Source organism: Bipolaris victoriae, assembly GCF_000527765.1.
Source record: "Bipolaris victoriae FI3 unplaced genomic scaffold scaffold_6, whole genome shotgun sequence".
Taxonomy (NCBI): domain Eukaryota; kingdom Fungi; phylum Ascomycota; class Dothideomycetes; order Pleosporales; family Pleosporaceae; genus Bipolaris; species Bipolaris victoriae.
In genome coordinates this window covers 105,023-120,452 of record NW_014575386.1, presented here as the reverse complement: position 1 = coordinate 120,452, position 15,430 = coordinate 105,023, and the positions used below count along the sequence as shown (strand labels likewise).

Sequence of the window (15,430 nt, the reverse complement as noted above, 5' to 3'; positions counted from 1 at the left end):
AGGAAACGACTTGTGAATGAATAAGATTTATTGTCGATGACGAAAATAACGCCTTTTGTTACTCAAAACTTTGTAGGCGAAAAGAAAAATAGAGAGTATTGAAAGAAGTAAAGGTTAGAAGTTGAAGGTTTGGAGGGCGGGCGGTTAACTGCGCAGGCTGATGCGGCACGGTTGCATGGGCATATAGTCCTCTGACTACCAATCATCTGAGCCAAGGCTTTTCGGTTTGATGCGAGGCGGATTCAAGGCGCATAATGCTTCCTAATATATCGTTTTCTGTATCGCCATAATCCTTCCAATATTTGGGGACAAGGCAGCGACATTTCAATCCAGTAGACGATGGCTCAAAATCAGTCCGGCATGGGATACAATTATGATGACAGAGTCAATTACATCTTTCTGTTAATATAATAAGAGTACGAAAATCTGCTGTTGCAGCTCTGAGTAAAGGAAAAATACAACTACCCAATATCATTTCCTTCCCGATTTTCCTCCATAACTCCGATCTTCTTCGTTCCTCTCCATATCCCCAGCACGCTTGTCTCCTGTATCTAGAAAGAACATGCCTTTCTTGTTGCCTCCATATGAATATCTCATCTACTTGTTTATTCTGTCACTTTCATGAAAGTTTACGAGATACAGGATATGTCGACAAGGAGCCTGTCCATGCAATGAAAAACAGTGCAATTGTCATGCAAATCCATAAACGGGTTTTGTTTGGGAAGAAAAATTGAGATACTAGCTATCCTTTTGACAAAGCTTTCCTTTGAACCATTCTAACAAGAGTCAAAATGCTGTATACATGATCTAGTATGTGGCATGATAGATGCTACGCATCCAAATCTCATATCACCATTAACAACCAAATACCAGGCTCGTATGGACAAGCCTGACTTGCCAATCAACATGTCAATTTTGACCAGCATCACATGCAGGAAAGTAAGAAGACAAGGTACGAAGTATTTAGGTATTGTTTACTATAATTATGTAAGAATGGCCCTTAGAGGATCAAAGGGTCTCGTATGGGGTCCTGCCACAACCGCCGTTTTCTTCTATGCCAGATCCTGTTCGTTTGCATCGTTATTGACTGCCGTCTGGATTTTACTGCCGCCGCTGGCGGAACGTCTGGAACTTTGGGAACAGAAGACACTCCATCGCCGCCTTTCCTGCTCAACTTGAGCGATAGTAATATGAATACGCCCGCAATGAGGATGGCAAGCAGCAGCATGATCTTGCGCTTTACACTTCGTCTCTGGTACCCAGAAGCTACTTTGAGCTCCTTATCCGCCTCTTTGACATCTCTGAACATGTTCTCAACGTTGTAGTCTATTCGGTCCAGCATACTGCCTTGGTCAATGACCATGGTCTGGAGCTCTTGGAAGATATTTGCCAGCTCGATGATGCCTTGAGCAATGTCCTCAATCTCACGCTCCCGCTGAGCTATCAAAGCTTCGTTCGGGTCGTGGCGCATGCGCTGTTGCTTCGTTTGGAGTAGTGTGGATTGAGAAAAGGAACGGTCGGCATCGGATTCTTGTAGCGCAGGGTCATTATAGGGATTCTGTACCGGCGTGGCAGAGCGGAAGGGCGAAGTGAAGCCTCCGAGGTCGCGGAGTTCTAGGGAAAGACATTAGCATGACATGTAGCATAGGACAAAGGAACAGTCTCACTCTTCAGATAGGCAGCCTGCTTCTTGCGAAACATGGCGCTCACTTCGCCGACACGAGAGGCAAGCGAGATCTTGAGGTTCCGGGCCATGACCTCTTCACCCTGGTTGATGCTGCCCTGCTGCTTGGCCTCGCGGACCATGATGTCTATGCGCTTGATAGCCTGCTGGCATTTCTGGAAGAGGCGGGTGATGGCCTGGGTGATTTGCTCAATCTCGCGCTCCTCGCGCTTCTTGATATCCTCATCATCAAAGCCGGGAAGCACGTGCTTCTGGTGCAGCTGGTCGAGCTTGCGCGTCTGCTTTGCTATTTCTGCCAGGTGCTGGGTGACCTCGTCCTGCATGTCAAGCCAGCGCGGCGGCAGTAGATCCATCTCTATAACGGCATCCCCGTCGTCCTCGAAGGCTGGGATGAGGCCCTGGCGCTCCTCGGACATGCGCCTGCTGTCGCCAAAGCCATTGGAGCCGGGGACACCATAGCGTGTCTTCTTCTTCTGGGGGTGGTGCGAGTACGACTGGCGGTACGAAATAAAGCTAGGTGGCTACGTCAGCAGCAGCGAGGCAGCGTGGCTTTGGCGACATACAGGTTGGTCCGGTCCCGCCACATGATGGGCTGGCGAGGGTCAACGGGGCTGTGTCATGGTAGAGCTCTAGGCGGGCTATGTATAGCGGGAGTGTAGGTACTTATGCAGTCGGGACGTATGGACGTATGGCGGCCAGGGCAGCTGTGGGCGAGGGTGGACGGGCGTCTGATGTGAGGCGCATGCAATCGTGGCCGTGTGTCTGGGCAGTGGTTGTGCAACGGGGGCGCTTTGCCTGAAACGGCAGCGAGTGGCCCCTTCCCAACAGCGAGGCGGCACTAGGCCGGTTGGCTGACAGTCCAGCTCCACTTCAGCCCATCTTCTCCAGCCGCAAACACGCCTAGAGACCTCCTTCACACCGCACCTGCGCCCTCTGTTATATATCGCCAGTTGGCTCCCATCCAGGCACCCCCTTAATTGAGTTCCTGACCACCACCACCCCATCTTCCCACCTCCACCACCCGCACCCCTCCTAGCAGCCATGGTCTGTAGCCCCGCGCTTCCTCGCTTTCTGCCAAAACATACCCCGCCCTCCTATACACAACTGCGGCCCCCCACCCACGCCCCCATCGCGCATCGCTGACACAACACTCCAGGCCGATTCTCTTACTGAGGAGCAAGTCTCCGAGTTCAAGGAGGCGTTCTCCCTCTTCGTAAGTCTCTACCCCTCTTCTCGTCGTTGACGCGCGGCTGCCTAGCACCCCGTCCATGGCTTCGTGGACATGTTGCTAACATGTGTTTTCCTGTGCAGGACAAAGATGGCGATGGTCAGTGCCCCCTGTGCCCAATTCACGCTCGCATGCTTTGCGCCGAAGCCACTACCCCCCGATACAAACAGGACACGAGGCTGACCACGTTGCGCCACAGGCCAAATCACCACCAAGGAGCTCGGCACCGTCATGCGCTCGCTCGGCCAGAACCCCAGCGAGTCTGAGCTTCAGGACATGATCAACGAGGTTGATGCTGACAACAATGGCACCATTGACTTCCCAGGTATGTCGGCCTGCCGACTTTAGGCCCATTAAGGCTTCGCTGACTTGATGCCAGAATTCCTCACCATGATGGCCCGCAAGATGAAGGACACCGACTCCGAGGAGGAGATCCGGGAAGCCTTCAAGGTCTTTGACCGCGACAACAACGGCTTCATCTCCGCTGCTGAACTGCGCCACGTCATGACCTCCATTGGCGAGAAGTTGACCGATGACGAGGTTGACGAGATGATCCGGGAGGCTGATCAGGACGGTGACGGCCGTATCGACTGTATGTGTTTGAGAATTTATGCTTGGTTATTTACCAGACTGACACGAGACAGACAACGAGTTCGTCCAGCTGATGATGCAGAAATAAGCATTTGAAATAGCGGGGTTTGAACGAATACATGCATCATGACAGTGAGACGGCCGAGGGTTGACAGCGATGAGCCAAGGGTCAAACTGGGCTTTTTCGTGTCTTTGTACGGTGGATCCAGTTGTTAGCAAGGCGAGCTGGTTTGGTTGTGTTGCCAGCATCTCTGAGAGACGGCTCAAATACCTAACCTACTTACTCAATTCATTCTCACGTGCCTTTTTTTGTGTTGATTCTGTCTAGAAAAAGTGGGTAACCTCGCACAGGGCAAGGCTCTTTCTAGTAAAAAAAGATGGCTTAGCCACAGTTTGCTGCAGGGCCCTTGATGAGGCGGTGCAGCAGGTGTGAGCTTGGACTCTTCTTGGCCATGTGTGGGTCAGCTCAGCTCAGGACACCAAGACAAGACAAGACAAGACTGAACGGCACTGCACGGGATCCTTCTGAACGGGGAAGTCTGACTCCCCTTCCCGAAAAGACCAAGGAAAGCCCTGTGCTCATTTTTTTAATGGACCTTTTTCTCGTATTGACATGCTGACTTACTATTTATGGGGCTAGTAAACGGTATATTGCGATCTTCTCTCTCTCTCGACCGGTGTGATTGCGACTCGCACGACGAACAATAAAAAAAGGGACAAAGCTCTCATCACGATGATGTCTTTGTTGGATTTTCTTTGGGTTTGTTTGCGGTAAAAGATGGACGTGTTGTCCGAGTGTTATTTATTGTATGTACATCAGGGCAGGGGGGGGGAGGGAAGGGGTGAACGGAAGGAAGGGGGAAGGAGAGTTCCGGGTTCCTTGATACACAGAAGAAAAATTGTTGATTGCTGGAGGTAATGTGTGGAGTCTTTTCCTTTCAGCTTTTTTTTCCCAAAGAGACGTACGTTTTTCTAAGCGTTGCATCTGAGTAATGTATGTTACTTTGTGTGTGTGTGTGTATATCGTGTGCAAATGTAGATCAAAAACTTAATCTGCTCTTTTCTTCTTTTCTTTTCTTTTTGCTTACAAGTACATACCCGGCTTACTTGACACTTCCGCATTTGGAAAGAGAAAAGATAGAAACTGCCGAACCGCGCAAATCCTCATCTAAAACTACAAAAAAAAAGAAAAGCTTTGCCTCAAGTATGTAAGCAGAGTTGTACGGCGGGTTGTTTTGGGCTGGCAAAGGTTACCTCGCCGTTCGGGCTCCCGTTTTCCCGTTTTTGCCCAGATGGGTTGATAGACATGAATAAACACGAGGTTGAGGTCAGGGGGCCTTTGCAAATCACGAGTGGTGGTGCGGACGACGTTGGGTCCCCCGATTTTCCTCCGAGAAATTTAGCGAATGAGGGTTATATGTGACGTTTTGTTAATCATTCCTCGGGAATGTGATTTGTCCTTCTTTTTCTTGTCTCTTGTTTTGGAGAGAGAGAAGGATCGGTGATAAAATTACCTCACCCAATATCACGGCAGAAAGCCGTGGTTTCAAGATTATCGTCTGTGCCCCCGCCCCCCTCATAGTGTGTGTGTGTGTGTGGGAACGCATGTTCGAGGTTGTCTGGCATCCCTTGAATAGTAAATCTCAGTTACCATACTATATAGCAGAAAACTCAAATAAGATAAAAGTCTAGATTTTATTCATCTATTTCTTCTCCACTTGTCTCGGTAGGACCATTTTTTCTTCTTTCCCTTTCTTGCATCCACTAACAATCTAGTGCCCAAAGACCAAACCCCCCCCCACATATGTAACGAAGTGGAAACAACGGGGAGAAAACCCGCACGTATTAGCATCGCATTATTACGCTTTTTCTCTCTCTTTCTTAGATCACGGCACTACTACTTAGTTTCCCTTTTGTGTTACAACACGTGCACACGAAGTACGTACGTGCTCCCCCTGACCCCCTTAACAACCTAGTCGCGCTACATCTTTCCCTGCGTAAGCATACAAACGTAGCCAAGAAAATGGGAAAGACAGAAAGAGAGGGGAAAAAGGCGATGTTCGTCCGTGCTAACGAGCATCATCATCACCGCCCGGATACCCTTTTTAGGATACGATCGTACAATGACTCGTCATTGTAGGTCAAGTGCGGTAGTAGTTATAGTGCAAGGGTCATCGTATATGGACATGGTGGTTGTTGGAGTGCCTCCGTAACCCCCCACACATAGCCCCCCCAACTCCGACTCCGACTGCACCCCCACTGGTTGGCATCGTCGTCGTGGATGGTGCGGATGAAGCCGGTATGAGATGACGCGGCGGTCGAGGGCCACGGGGTTTCCTTGTTGGCTTTGCTTGGTTCTCTGGTATAGTGTTGCGGATGACGGCATCCGCGTGTGCGCTCTCCCCTGGGGGTATGGGCTTAAATAAGTGTAGAGACATGCGCATCTTGCACTTGATTGGTATCAAAATGTGAAGATGCGAACTAGCTGATACCGGGGAAGACGGGTAGATCGGGCAGTTACGGCGTTACTCTCTCTTTCTCTCTCTCTCTTTTTCTTTTCTTCCACTATCGCGGGTTTTGCTCTTGCGCGGATGTCGGATGTCAGACGGGGAAGGGCGGGGAGGAGGAGGGTTAGTGCAGCTTCGTGTTACTTTACATATTCGGAGGATCGACGATCCCGATGGCTATGTTTCTTGTATGCAGTGTGATATCGGGGAATTATGCTTCGTTATTCTGCGGAGAGACTTGTTTGGTGGCGATCAGGGTTATTAAGTCGCGGTGTTTGATGTTGAGAAGGATGCGGGAGGATTTGTGCCGAGAGGATTTGTAAACTTGATGTTCATACAAAGGCTATATTTTTGCGTCGAATATTGTGCCTGTTAATGTGCGTTTTATACCATTACTACTTGTATTAACGTGTAGCATGACTTGGTGCTTCCGCTGTCACGATCCCGATCGTGACCAACGTGGTTCCTAGGACCCCCGGCTATTCTTGAGGGAGCTGGTTCATACTGAGACTCGGAAACTGGTATCAGCGGGAGGGAGATGGGAGGGATACGTTAAGTGCGCCGAGGACATATACCTTTACAAGGTACATGACAAATGACAGCTGTTGCAAGGATGTAGCTGAGACAAGCCAAAACCCAACAAATGGGATTGTATATTCAGTTTCCTAGACTATATGTCAGCGTCACTGTCCACGCGTTGCAAGTCTATTGTGACTTTTCTTTTCTTGTGTGTGCGGGGAAGAGGAAAACCCTTGCTGGGCTGAGAACTGGTGATTAATGCAACAGGGTCAGGGCAGACAAACCTAGATTTGTAAGAGATGTTCTTGACAGCTGCGATGAAAAGAAACGTAAAGAATAAAATTAGAATGGCATAGTTTGGCTTGCATCAAGAGTACAGGGCAACAACAACCCGATACAAATGAAGGTGATACCCGGCTAAAATAGGAGAAATGTTAGGCAAAGTCAAAACTTACGTCATCGGGGAGTTTTTGTAGCATTTCCATATTGTTATCGTTATTGTTGTCTTTTTTTTTGCTCCCCAGAAAGTTTCTCCCACCAGTATGCGACGAAGGAGAGGTAGCGTGGTATTAATAGCCGAGTGGCTGTCTCACTAGGTACAGCCCTGCAATAGTGCCACACGTAAGGTCAGCCTTATTCCATTAATACACGTTGGCAACGGCTATCCAGACGGAGCTAAGGTGGCTGTAAGGAGCACTGGTCAGATTCAAGGCGACAGAGAATTATGCGTTGACGAGATGAAAAGGACGCGGTGGCTGAGGGGACCATGATCCATGTGTTTCGCATTGCAGGCAAACATGGGGCCTCTCTGGGCTATCTAGTCTAGACCATTGCTATGTATCAAGGTTCTCTTTAGTGTAATCCGAAAGTGATGCAATGCCATAGATTGACAGGTCGGATCTACAATCGATCCAAATGCAAAGGTCGTCTTTGAGGATCGGGACTTATCTTGAACAGCTGACTCGGTTAGCGAGAAGCGTTAGATCTAAGTGAGTGCGATGGCTTGCACTGTTGTCGCATCGTCATACAGTAGATCGACATTAGCTAAGCTTTGGGCGATGGTCAACCGTACGTAGTCGATAAGCAACGAACGTTACATGGAGTGCGTGCGCATTAAGTTTGGTCAGCAAGAATATTGAACCAACAAGGTTTGCTTTTCCTCCGCACACGTGGCGGGGATAATAGACTTGCACCATCGATGCCAGCCCTAAGTAATCAACGGGTGCATCGGAGAATTTCCATGGGAAGCCTGCAAAGCTTGGGATGAGTGGCAATGGAATCTAGCATGATACAGCTGTCCCCCTCCCAAGCTCCCAGACAAAGTCTAGATTTTGCACCAACGTTGCGCCAATCCCTGAGACCATTATAGACATTACAGGGACCTGTACATCGCCAACCAACTTGGGTTTGCGTACAGTAAGCATGGAGAGATTGTTGGGTGGCAGTGCCAGGGCTGAGGGTCCGCTTTGGGCTAGTGCCTTGCGATTGAATAGCAGGATGGGTGTAGTATTACTACTACTACTACGACTTTCACACTTGCGTGTGCAGGCTCAAGACTCAAGAATGAGGATGAAAAGAGAGTAGAGCCGCTCTCCTGGTGATTGCCCCGACGTATCCCATGATGTCGGGTTCCAAGTGCCAAACTTTACACTGTCATGTTGCATAAGTTTTTCTGCATTACCTGAGCCGTGTGGTGGACATCGGACAGTAAGCTGTCTGAGGTCGGTCACAATACTTCAGCTTTGGTAAATCCAGCAGCCTTGGACGTGACAAAACGCTACCGCTGCATACGTGCTGTGTAGTCACGAGTAGTAGCTGAGCCATGTATGTTTGCAGTCGCCATCACCACTACCACCGCCGCTTGTTCTTGGTGACTTTGAGCTATTCCTCAACCGTACATCAATGCCCAAGAAATCTACACCAGATGATGCCCGTTTAGGATACTCCTGAGTCTCGATTCCGCAGTGCTTGTGTAAAATGTTGACACGACCCCTGGGGGTGGTACCTAGGAAGACGATTGGGCAGTCGAACCATGGTTGAAAATTGTAAGCGGAGTCGTCTCCGACCGTATCTGCTGAACTAAACGTTCCGTCCCGGAACCAGACCATACCCCTCTTTCAGAAATGTCCGGTGGCTGCCTAGGCATGCAGGGTCAGCCTAGTAAGTAGCCCAGAGGCATTGCTGCAGGTGCATCGTATTGTGCTGCTCCCTCGAAGCTCTGCGTCTTGAAAGCAAGGGACACCTGGGTTAGTTACCCCACTCAGATAGAGAATTTGAAGCTGCTGAGGGTCCAATGGGGCGGTTGTTTGGGGGAGTTGCAACTGGCGTAGTGAGTGGTAGCGTTGGTTTTGGAATACGAGTCACATGGGATGTATGCGAGCACCGAAGTGACACCGGTATTGTATAACGGCACACAGCCGTGATGCTGTACTGGTGTACCGATGTTGCGACACCCGCGCAAGGCCCCTTTTCAGTCGGTAGTGTGTCGTCTCAAAAGGCTAATATCTCAAGCGATAAGGCGCCATTACAAGATGACATCAGATGTGTCCAAATTAGGCCAAACGGCCAAGCAGCCACGTGGAAAACGCTCGGACCATATGGCGCACCTGATCCTGTTCTTTCAATAGTGATCCCCTTTTGACGTGATAGTAAATGTGTAGCGAGGACGCCAGGCTGTCCAATGATGAGTGCAGTATTGCAGTAAGTCGGTTAATGAAAACAAGGGACGCGGCATCAAGGAAGAAGCGGACACAGTAGCACGAGTCTAAGGATAGATGCCTGCCCTGGTTGGTAGAAGCTCTTGGAGACTAGGTTTGACAAGCCGGCTTCCTACTAGTTCTGCGTTGAACGGGAAGAACGGTTGTGTGAGAGAGAAGAAAGTAGCGGCGAGTTTGCTTGACGATCACGATAGTGCCATGGGCGGTACCGGCACCAGCTGGATGTGTGCAGGTAGTCGAATTCTGAAAGTGGCCCATGTCCTGGATGGCCTTGAAGAACATGTGCCCCGTGTTGGGCAGAAGTGCTTGAAAGAGTCGAGGAAAGCATCCCGAGACTACTGTACACATCAGTTCGGCAGAATGATCCGCAGCAAGCGAGGCGTGCCGCATGTGCGATTCAGATATCGTTCTGGACGCTGAGTCGGTTTGTCATTGAGAAAACAGTCGCTAGAGTGCACACTGGCGTACAGTACACAGACACGTAGGCATACGGTAATAATGTAACATGGACCTTGTCTCGCTTGTGCATAGCCAATGAGTCTTTTTGCGGACGATGAGCGGTTGGCTCTGCATGGCTCTAAGTCTACAGCCCACTTGCTGGCGCCAAGTGGATGCCGCTTGAGCAACTAATGCAGAGAGCGAATCGGCACCAGTCCCGGCGAGAAAAAAAAAACAGGGCGAAGAAGGTTCTCTCATTAGGATAGGGCGGAGGAAGAAAAGAAGAATGCATGCATTACCTGAAGAGGGTACAGTTTGGAGATACGAACGAAACTAGACTGGCGGCGGGGAGGATACGAGGCAAGTGGGCGGTCGGGGTGGGGATTCTGTTGCGTGCATGACTTTGAACAGAGGATAGCCTGAATCAAGGCGAGCTTGGAGGTTGGGAGTGGAGGCCTAAAGGTCGGTAGTCGGTGATGTGCCCTGCTGTAGATCCGAAGATCAAGTTGTTGCGATAGTGAAGTGGTGGGTGAGAGAGCAGGCTGGCGTTGGCGATGGCGGCTATGGTGATTCCGTCATCATGTGCACGAATCGAGGAGGGCGCCAGAGGCTGGCGACTGCGCGAGGACCCGCACGGGGCCGGAAGATCCAGGGACCACCACCACCACCACACCACACCACACCACATCGTCATCGAGGGGCGATGGGGCAGGTGTAGAGAGATGCTGCGATCGATGGCAGCGATGTCTATGTAAGTATGCAGGAGGAGGAGGAGGAGGAGGAGGAGGAGGAGGAGGAGTAGTATGTATGTATGTATGTATGTATGTATGTATGTATGTAAGCAGTCAAGGAGGTCGCGTCACCTGACTTTGTTGCTTCGCTTGCTTACTTGGGAGCCGTGTGTGTTGAGTGCAGGATGGGTTTATTGTCTCTCAGGGATCGAGTCTGTTCTCAGGGACGGGTCTTGGGTGAAAGACGGGCGTGGACGGGCGTGGTTTTCTAGAAGCGGAGCTTGTCCGTCGTATGCACGCCCAAGGCAAAAGTTTGCCAGGCGAGCCTGACTCGATGGCGAGCCGGCGGGAGAGGAGGGCGATTCCAATAAGCCGACGAAGGCTTCTAGCGCCATGTATAGTGGCAAGCCACAGAAGCAGGCAGAGGAGGCCAGGAGAAGGTGCGACGGCGATGTGCATGTCGCCTGTCTGTCTTGTCGTGTGTCGTAGTCTGTGGGTGTGTCTGTGTGTAGGCAGATGGTCAGTACGGTGTCTGACTGTGTGGTCGCCCGTCTGCGTCCGCCAGGCTGGGGCACACGAGGCTCTTGGGCGGGCCCGTCTCCTGACTGGGCTCTCTCTCCTGTTGCTCGCTGGCTCTGCCGCCGTCGCGGGCCAGTCGAGCAGGCCGAGGGGGATTCGCACTGCGAACGGTCGCTGACCCGCCAGCATGGGCATGGGCATGGGCATGGGCATGGCTTTGGCCACGGACGAGGGCAGCAGGGTAGCGGCTGAATCAGTGGAAAGGGAATGGAACATAACAAACGAGGAGTCCCAATCCTCCCTATTGCCGGCCCTTGGCAGGTCTTGCCCATGGTTGGCCTCGCCCGCTAGCCGGCACGTCGTCGCTCGCCAGGGCCCGGGCGCCGCCGTCGAGCCCCGTACAGGGATTGGGTGGGTAGATGGATATGCGTCGGGCGGTGGTTGCAAACACACACACACACACACTCATTCACTCGCACGCACACCATCACGCACACCACACATACATACAGCAGGTGGATGCCCACAGGGAACCCCCCCCACAGGCACAGACAGGCCCGCTGCAGCGCTAGCCCTAGTCGAGCTGCTGCAGACAGCAGCATGCATCCGCTTCGGGGCACTCTCTTGTGCGCTCCATGGCTGCATTGGCCGTCGACTTACTCCATGGGCGTCCGTGTGCCACGGCTCGAATCGCGTGTCGGGCGCAATGGCAATACCCCGGTTCACGCAGCTTGCCGGTACCTGGAGCCTCTAACCTAAAGGTCCACCCAGCCCGCCGCCTCTTCGACCATCCTCCGCCTGCCCTTCTCCATGCTGAAACGTGCGTGAGGCGATCCAGCTGCCAGCCCTGCCCGTCCATGTCCTGCCCGTTTACCCTTTCTTTGCCTGCTGCCCGCACCCCTCCTCCAACCTCCAACCCTCGACCATCTCCCTCTCGACTGCCCCAACCCACCTCCCACCACAACCACCACTACCATTACCACCAATACCACCATTACCGCCCGCAATCCACCACCGGTCCTCCACTCGACGTCGCCTGCTAGGCCCGGCGACTCCACCGCCTCCCCGACTTCCACCACGGCCTGTCTGGGGGCTCAGGCGCGCCCATGTCGTTTCTAGGGTTCCGCCCCAACTCGCGCAGCGGCCACACGCAAAAGTCTTTCAACTCCCACGGCCATCGCTCCGACGTCAATCTTGCTTCGCAGGCGCCCCCTCCCCGCTCTGGCCGAGCTGGCACGGGCGCCATGGACATTGAAAAGAGTCGGACCCGCCGCGAGAGGACCTTTATTGGCAGCGAATGCTGCGTCTGCGAGGAGAATCTTGAGTACACGTTGCGGGGTGAGCGCATCCTGCAGCTGTCCTGTGGCCATGTGTCGCACGAGGCATGCTTCTACGAGTACATTCGCGAGTTTGAGTCGCAGCATTGCCCGACATGCGACGCCGCCCTAGCGCTTGACACCAGCAGAGGTGGAAACGTGCTAGATCTGGGTAGGCCGTCGCCAGAAGCTGTGCCGAGTAGCCATGCTGATGTGGGGACAGAGAAACTCTCAACCATTGTGCGTTCCGTCCAGAGCGACCCGGCCCCGTCCCAGCACTCGGACGGCCACCGGAGCGCTTCAAACACCCCCACCCCGTGGGACAGCCAGACCGTCTCATCCGACCGGCGGCATGACGACGCGTCCCATGGCCGTCCCCGCAATGGCAGCAATGCCTCGGCCTCGTATTCCTCTATCCACCACCACAACCGCCAGCGGGATAGCAGTCACAGCCGCGACCGTGGCTCAGATCGAGGTGGCTCAATCTCCCGTGCTCATGGCCGCAGCGACTCGGGCGCTACAGGACTTGCTTCATCCAATGACTATGCCCCCACACACGATGGCCGGCGGCATGACTACGATGTGCAGTCCATGGAAACCAGCCTCAGCAGCCCGCGCGCCATGCTCAAGAGCCCCATCCCCGCCCCAACAGTCACTGTGCGCAGCGAATTCCCCACACTAAGCAGATCACGACAGCAGCAGAGCCTTACTTGCCTCGTCACAGTCGAGGTTGTCGAGGGAAAATGGCGCCCAGACCCGGAGGACATGCGCAGTGCTCCTGCCCTTCCCTCAGTCGCCAGTGTTGCTGAGAGCAGTTATACCCGTAGCAAGTCGCCTGTAAACAACAGACCGTCCGAGCCCCAATACGAACCAGCAGAGGTCTTGGACGAGATTACAGAGGATCTCCATGCCCGCGTTGACAACTGGCACGGCTTGGACTTTTCGCGCTTCGGCAAGTTGCGACTCCACGGCCACATCCGTGTAGGCAAGGACCGTCAGTCATGGCAGGAACTCGAATGCTATCTCTTCTCTGAGATGCTCATCTGCGTCAAAGAGAAGAAGATTACCCAGCCTCAGTGGGATGGTGCATCGCCCACCAAAAAGACAAAATGCACTCTCAAGGGTTCCATCCTCATCAAGAAGCACCTCAACCAGGTCGAACACTCGCCCGACAACTTGATCCTAACACTCAGCCTCTCCGTGGCAGAACTTCCGGCCTTTCATCTGCAGTTCCGGGACCCCAGCCAATTAGAGCTGTGGCGCCGCGCCCTCATGGACATTCGTCTGGACTTTCCCGTCGCCAACCGCATGCCCGAGTACGATCAGGACAACTCTGGAACAGAAGAGGACGACTACCGTCGACCGAAGCGAGTTTCATCCATCAATTCCTCTTACGGCGCAGCCAGGTCGACCATGACGGCACCTACAGAGTACAGCACTTCGCGCGCGGGCATGCCAGAACCCCGCCTTGGTGCCTCGGTACATGTCCCCGTCGACATTGTCGTCGTTATCCCTGTGTCTTCGTCCATGCAAGGCTTGAAAATCAATTTGCTGCGTGACACGTTGCGTTTCTTGGTAAACAACCTCGGCGAGCGTGATCGCATGGGTCTAGTCACCTTTGGTTCAAGCGGCGGCGGCGTCCCCATTGTCGGCATGACCAGCAAAGTGTGGAGAGACTGGTCAAAGGTGCTTGACTCCATACGCCCAGTCGGACAAAAGAGCCTGCGTGCAGATGTGGTGGATGGAGCTAACGTGGCCATGGACTTGCTCATGCAACGCAAGTCGAGCAACCCCCTTTCGTCTATTCTCCTCATCAGCGACTCGTCTGTCTCAGACACCGAAAGCGTCGACTTTGTTGTGTCGCGCGCCGAGGCTGCCAAGTAAGTCCAAGTCCCCATATCATACCGAATACAACCTTGCAGTACTGACGTGCTCTCTCCAGGGTCTCCATTCACTCTTTTGGCCTAGGACTGACGCACAAGCCTGACACAATGATTGAACTTTCGACACGGACCAAGGCGTCTTACACCTACGTCAAGGACTGGATGATGCTTCGCGAGTGTGCAGCCGGATGCTTGGGCTCTCTCCAGACGACTTCGCATCAAAACGTGAAGCTGAAACTACGACTACCAGAAGGCTCTCCTGCCAAGTTTGTCAAGATCAGTGGCGCGCTGCACATTACCAAACGAGCCACTGGACGAGACGCCGAAGCCTCGCTGGGTGACTTGCGCTTTGGTGACAAGAGGGACATTTTGGTGCAATTGGCCATTGCGCCAGACACTGGTTCCCCAGAGCAGGTTCCCCAGGATCCTTGGGAGACGATTGTATCCGGCCTTGAAGCCCTTGGAGGCCCACTTGACCAGGACGACTCACGCACACTCAGTGTTGAAGAAGTACCATTGATCCAGGCTGATCTCACATATGGTGATATTCTTCGAGAAGGCTCCCTAGCGCACCTGCCGCGGCCATCACTACTAGCCATTACTTTACTACCTTCCAGCACAAGGAAGAACTCTACCGCGGTTCCCCCGACACCCCCGATTCCGCCTCATCCACATGTCGTGCAGCGACGTATGGAGTTGCTCACGTCAGACATGTTGACACGCGCACTGACGCTTGTCTCACGAGGCCAGCACGAACGAGCCCATCACTTGCTCACGGAAACACGCAGTATCCTCAAAGGACTGGGCAAGGGTGGTCTGCCCCCACTTCCACCCCCTGGCCACAGACGCAACGACCCATCCAGTGCAAACGGCAGCACAGGATCAGCATCGCCCACGACGCACAGCGCCAGTGGGGACCCTCGGGCACGAACACCTTCACCACACGCTGACAGCCCCTTTACGCCCGCCGCCGGAATTGATGTACGAACCATGCATGCCCTTGACGCCGAACTCGAATCCAGCCTCGAGTGGATCAACCACCCCGCTGTGTTTGGGCGGGATTCGCGCAAGGCAGTGCTTCAGGCCATTGGCGTCATTTCATCACAACGAGCCTATACATTCAGGTCTCCAGCCGAGTCTCTCTGGGCAGAGCGCATTGCTGGCATCAAGCGTCTGTCCGAGCTCTCGCGCGACTGGCGCGAAACCGGAGACCAAGAAGCATTGATGGAGGAGAACTAATGATGTGCAGTCCTCTTTAGGAGCACTATGTATTTGCCTGCATATACCCTGTACCATT

At 53.0% G+C, this 15,430-nt stretch overlaps 5 protein-coding genes across 5 annotated transcripts; 3 read left to right on the top strand and 2 right to left on the bottom strand.

The window, feature by feature from the left end:
* Positions 1-1,000: 1,000 nt before the first annotated feature.
* COCVIDRAFT_86926 (hypothetical protein) lies at positions 1,001-2,270 on the bottom strand (the record flags this gene model as incomplete). Its single annotated transcript, XM_014705834.1, has 3 exons — positions 1,001-1,614; positions 1,668-2,197; positions 2,248-2,270. The coding sequence occupies 3 exons, from the start codon at positions 2,268-2,270 to the stop codon at positions 1,001-1,003; spliced, it is 1,167 nt and encodes a 388-aa protein (XP_014561320.1).
* Positions 2,271-2,725: 455 nt separating this feature from the next.
* Positions 2,726-3,591, top strand: COCVIDRAFT_33656 (hypothetical protein; the record flags this gene model as incomplete). The annotated part of the gene is made up of 6 exons (XM_014705833.1): positions 2,726-2,728; positions 2,841-2,897; positions 2,996-3,011; positions 3,112-3,237; positions 3,292-3,504; positions 3,557-3,591. The coding sequence occupies 6 exons, from the start codon at positions 2,726-2,728 to the stop codon at positions 3,589-3,591; spliced, it is 450 nt and encodes a 149-aa protein (XP_014561319.1).
* A 5,712-nt stretch (positions 3,592-9,303) lies between these two features.
* COCVIDRAFT_86940 (hypothetical protein) lies at positions 9,304-9,666 on the top strand (the record flags this gene model as incomplete). Its single annotated transcript, XM_014705832.1, has 1 exon — positions 9,304-9,666. The coding sequence occupies one exon, from the start codon at positions 9,304-9,306 to the stop codon at positions 9,664-9,666; it is 363 nt and encodes a 120-aa protein (XP_014561318.1).
* A 950-nt stretch (positions 9,667-10,616) lies between these two features.
* COCVIDRAFT_12039 (hypothetical protein) lies at positions 10,617-11,210 on the bottom strand (the record flags this gene model as incomplete). The annotated part of the gene is made up of 1 exon (XM_014705756.1): positions 10,617-11,210. One exon carries the CDS (start codon positions 11,208-11,210, stop codon positions 10,617-10,619), a length of 594 nt encoding a protein of 197 aa, XP_014561242.1.
* Positions 11,211-12,040: 830 nt separating this feature from the next.
* Positions 12,041-15,372, top strand: COCVIDRAFT_33655 (hypothetical protein; the record flags this gene model as incomplete). The annotated part of the gene is made up of 2 exons (XM_014705831.1): positions 12,041-14,130; positions 14,193-15,372. 2 exons carry the CDS (start codon positions 12,041-12,043, stop codon positions 15,370-15,372), a joined length of 3,270 nt encoding a protein of 1,089 aa, XP_014561317.1.
* Positions 15,373-15,430: the final 58 nt, after the last annotated feature.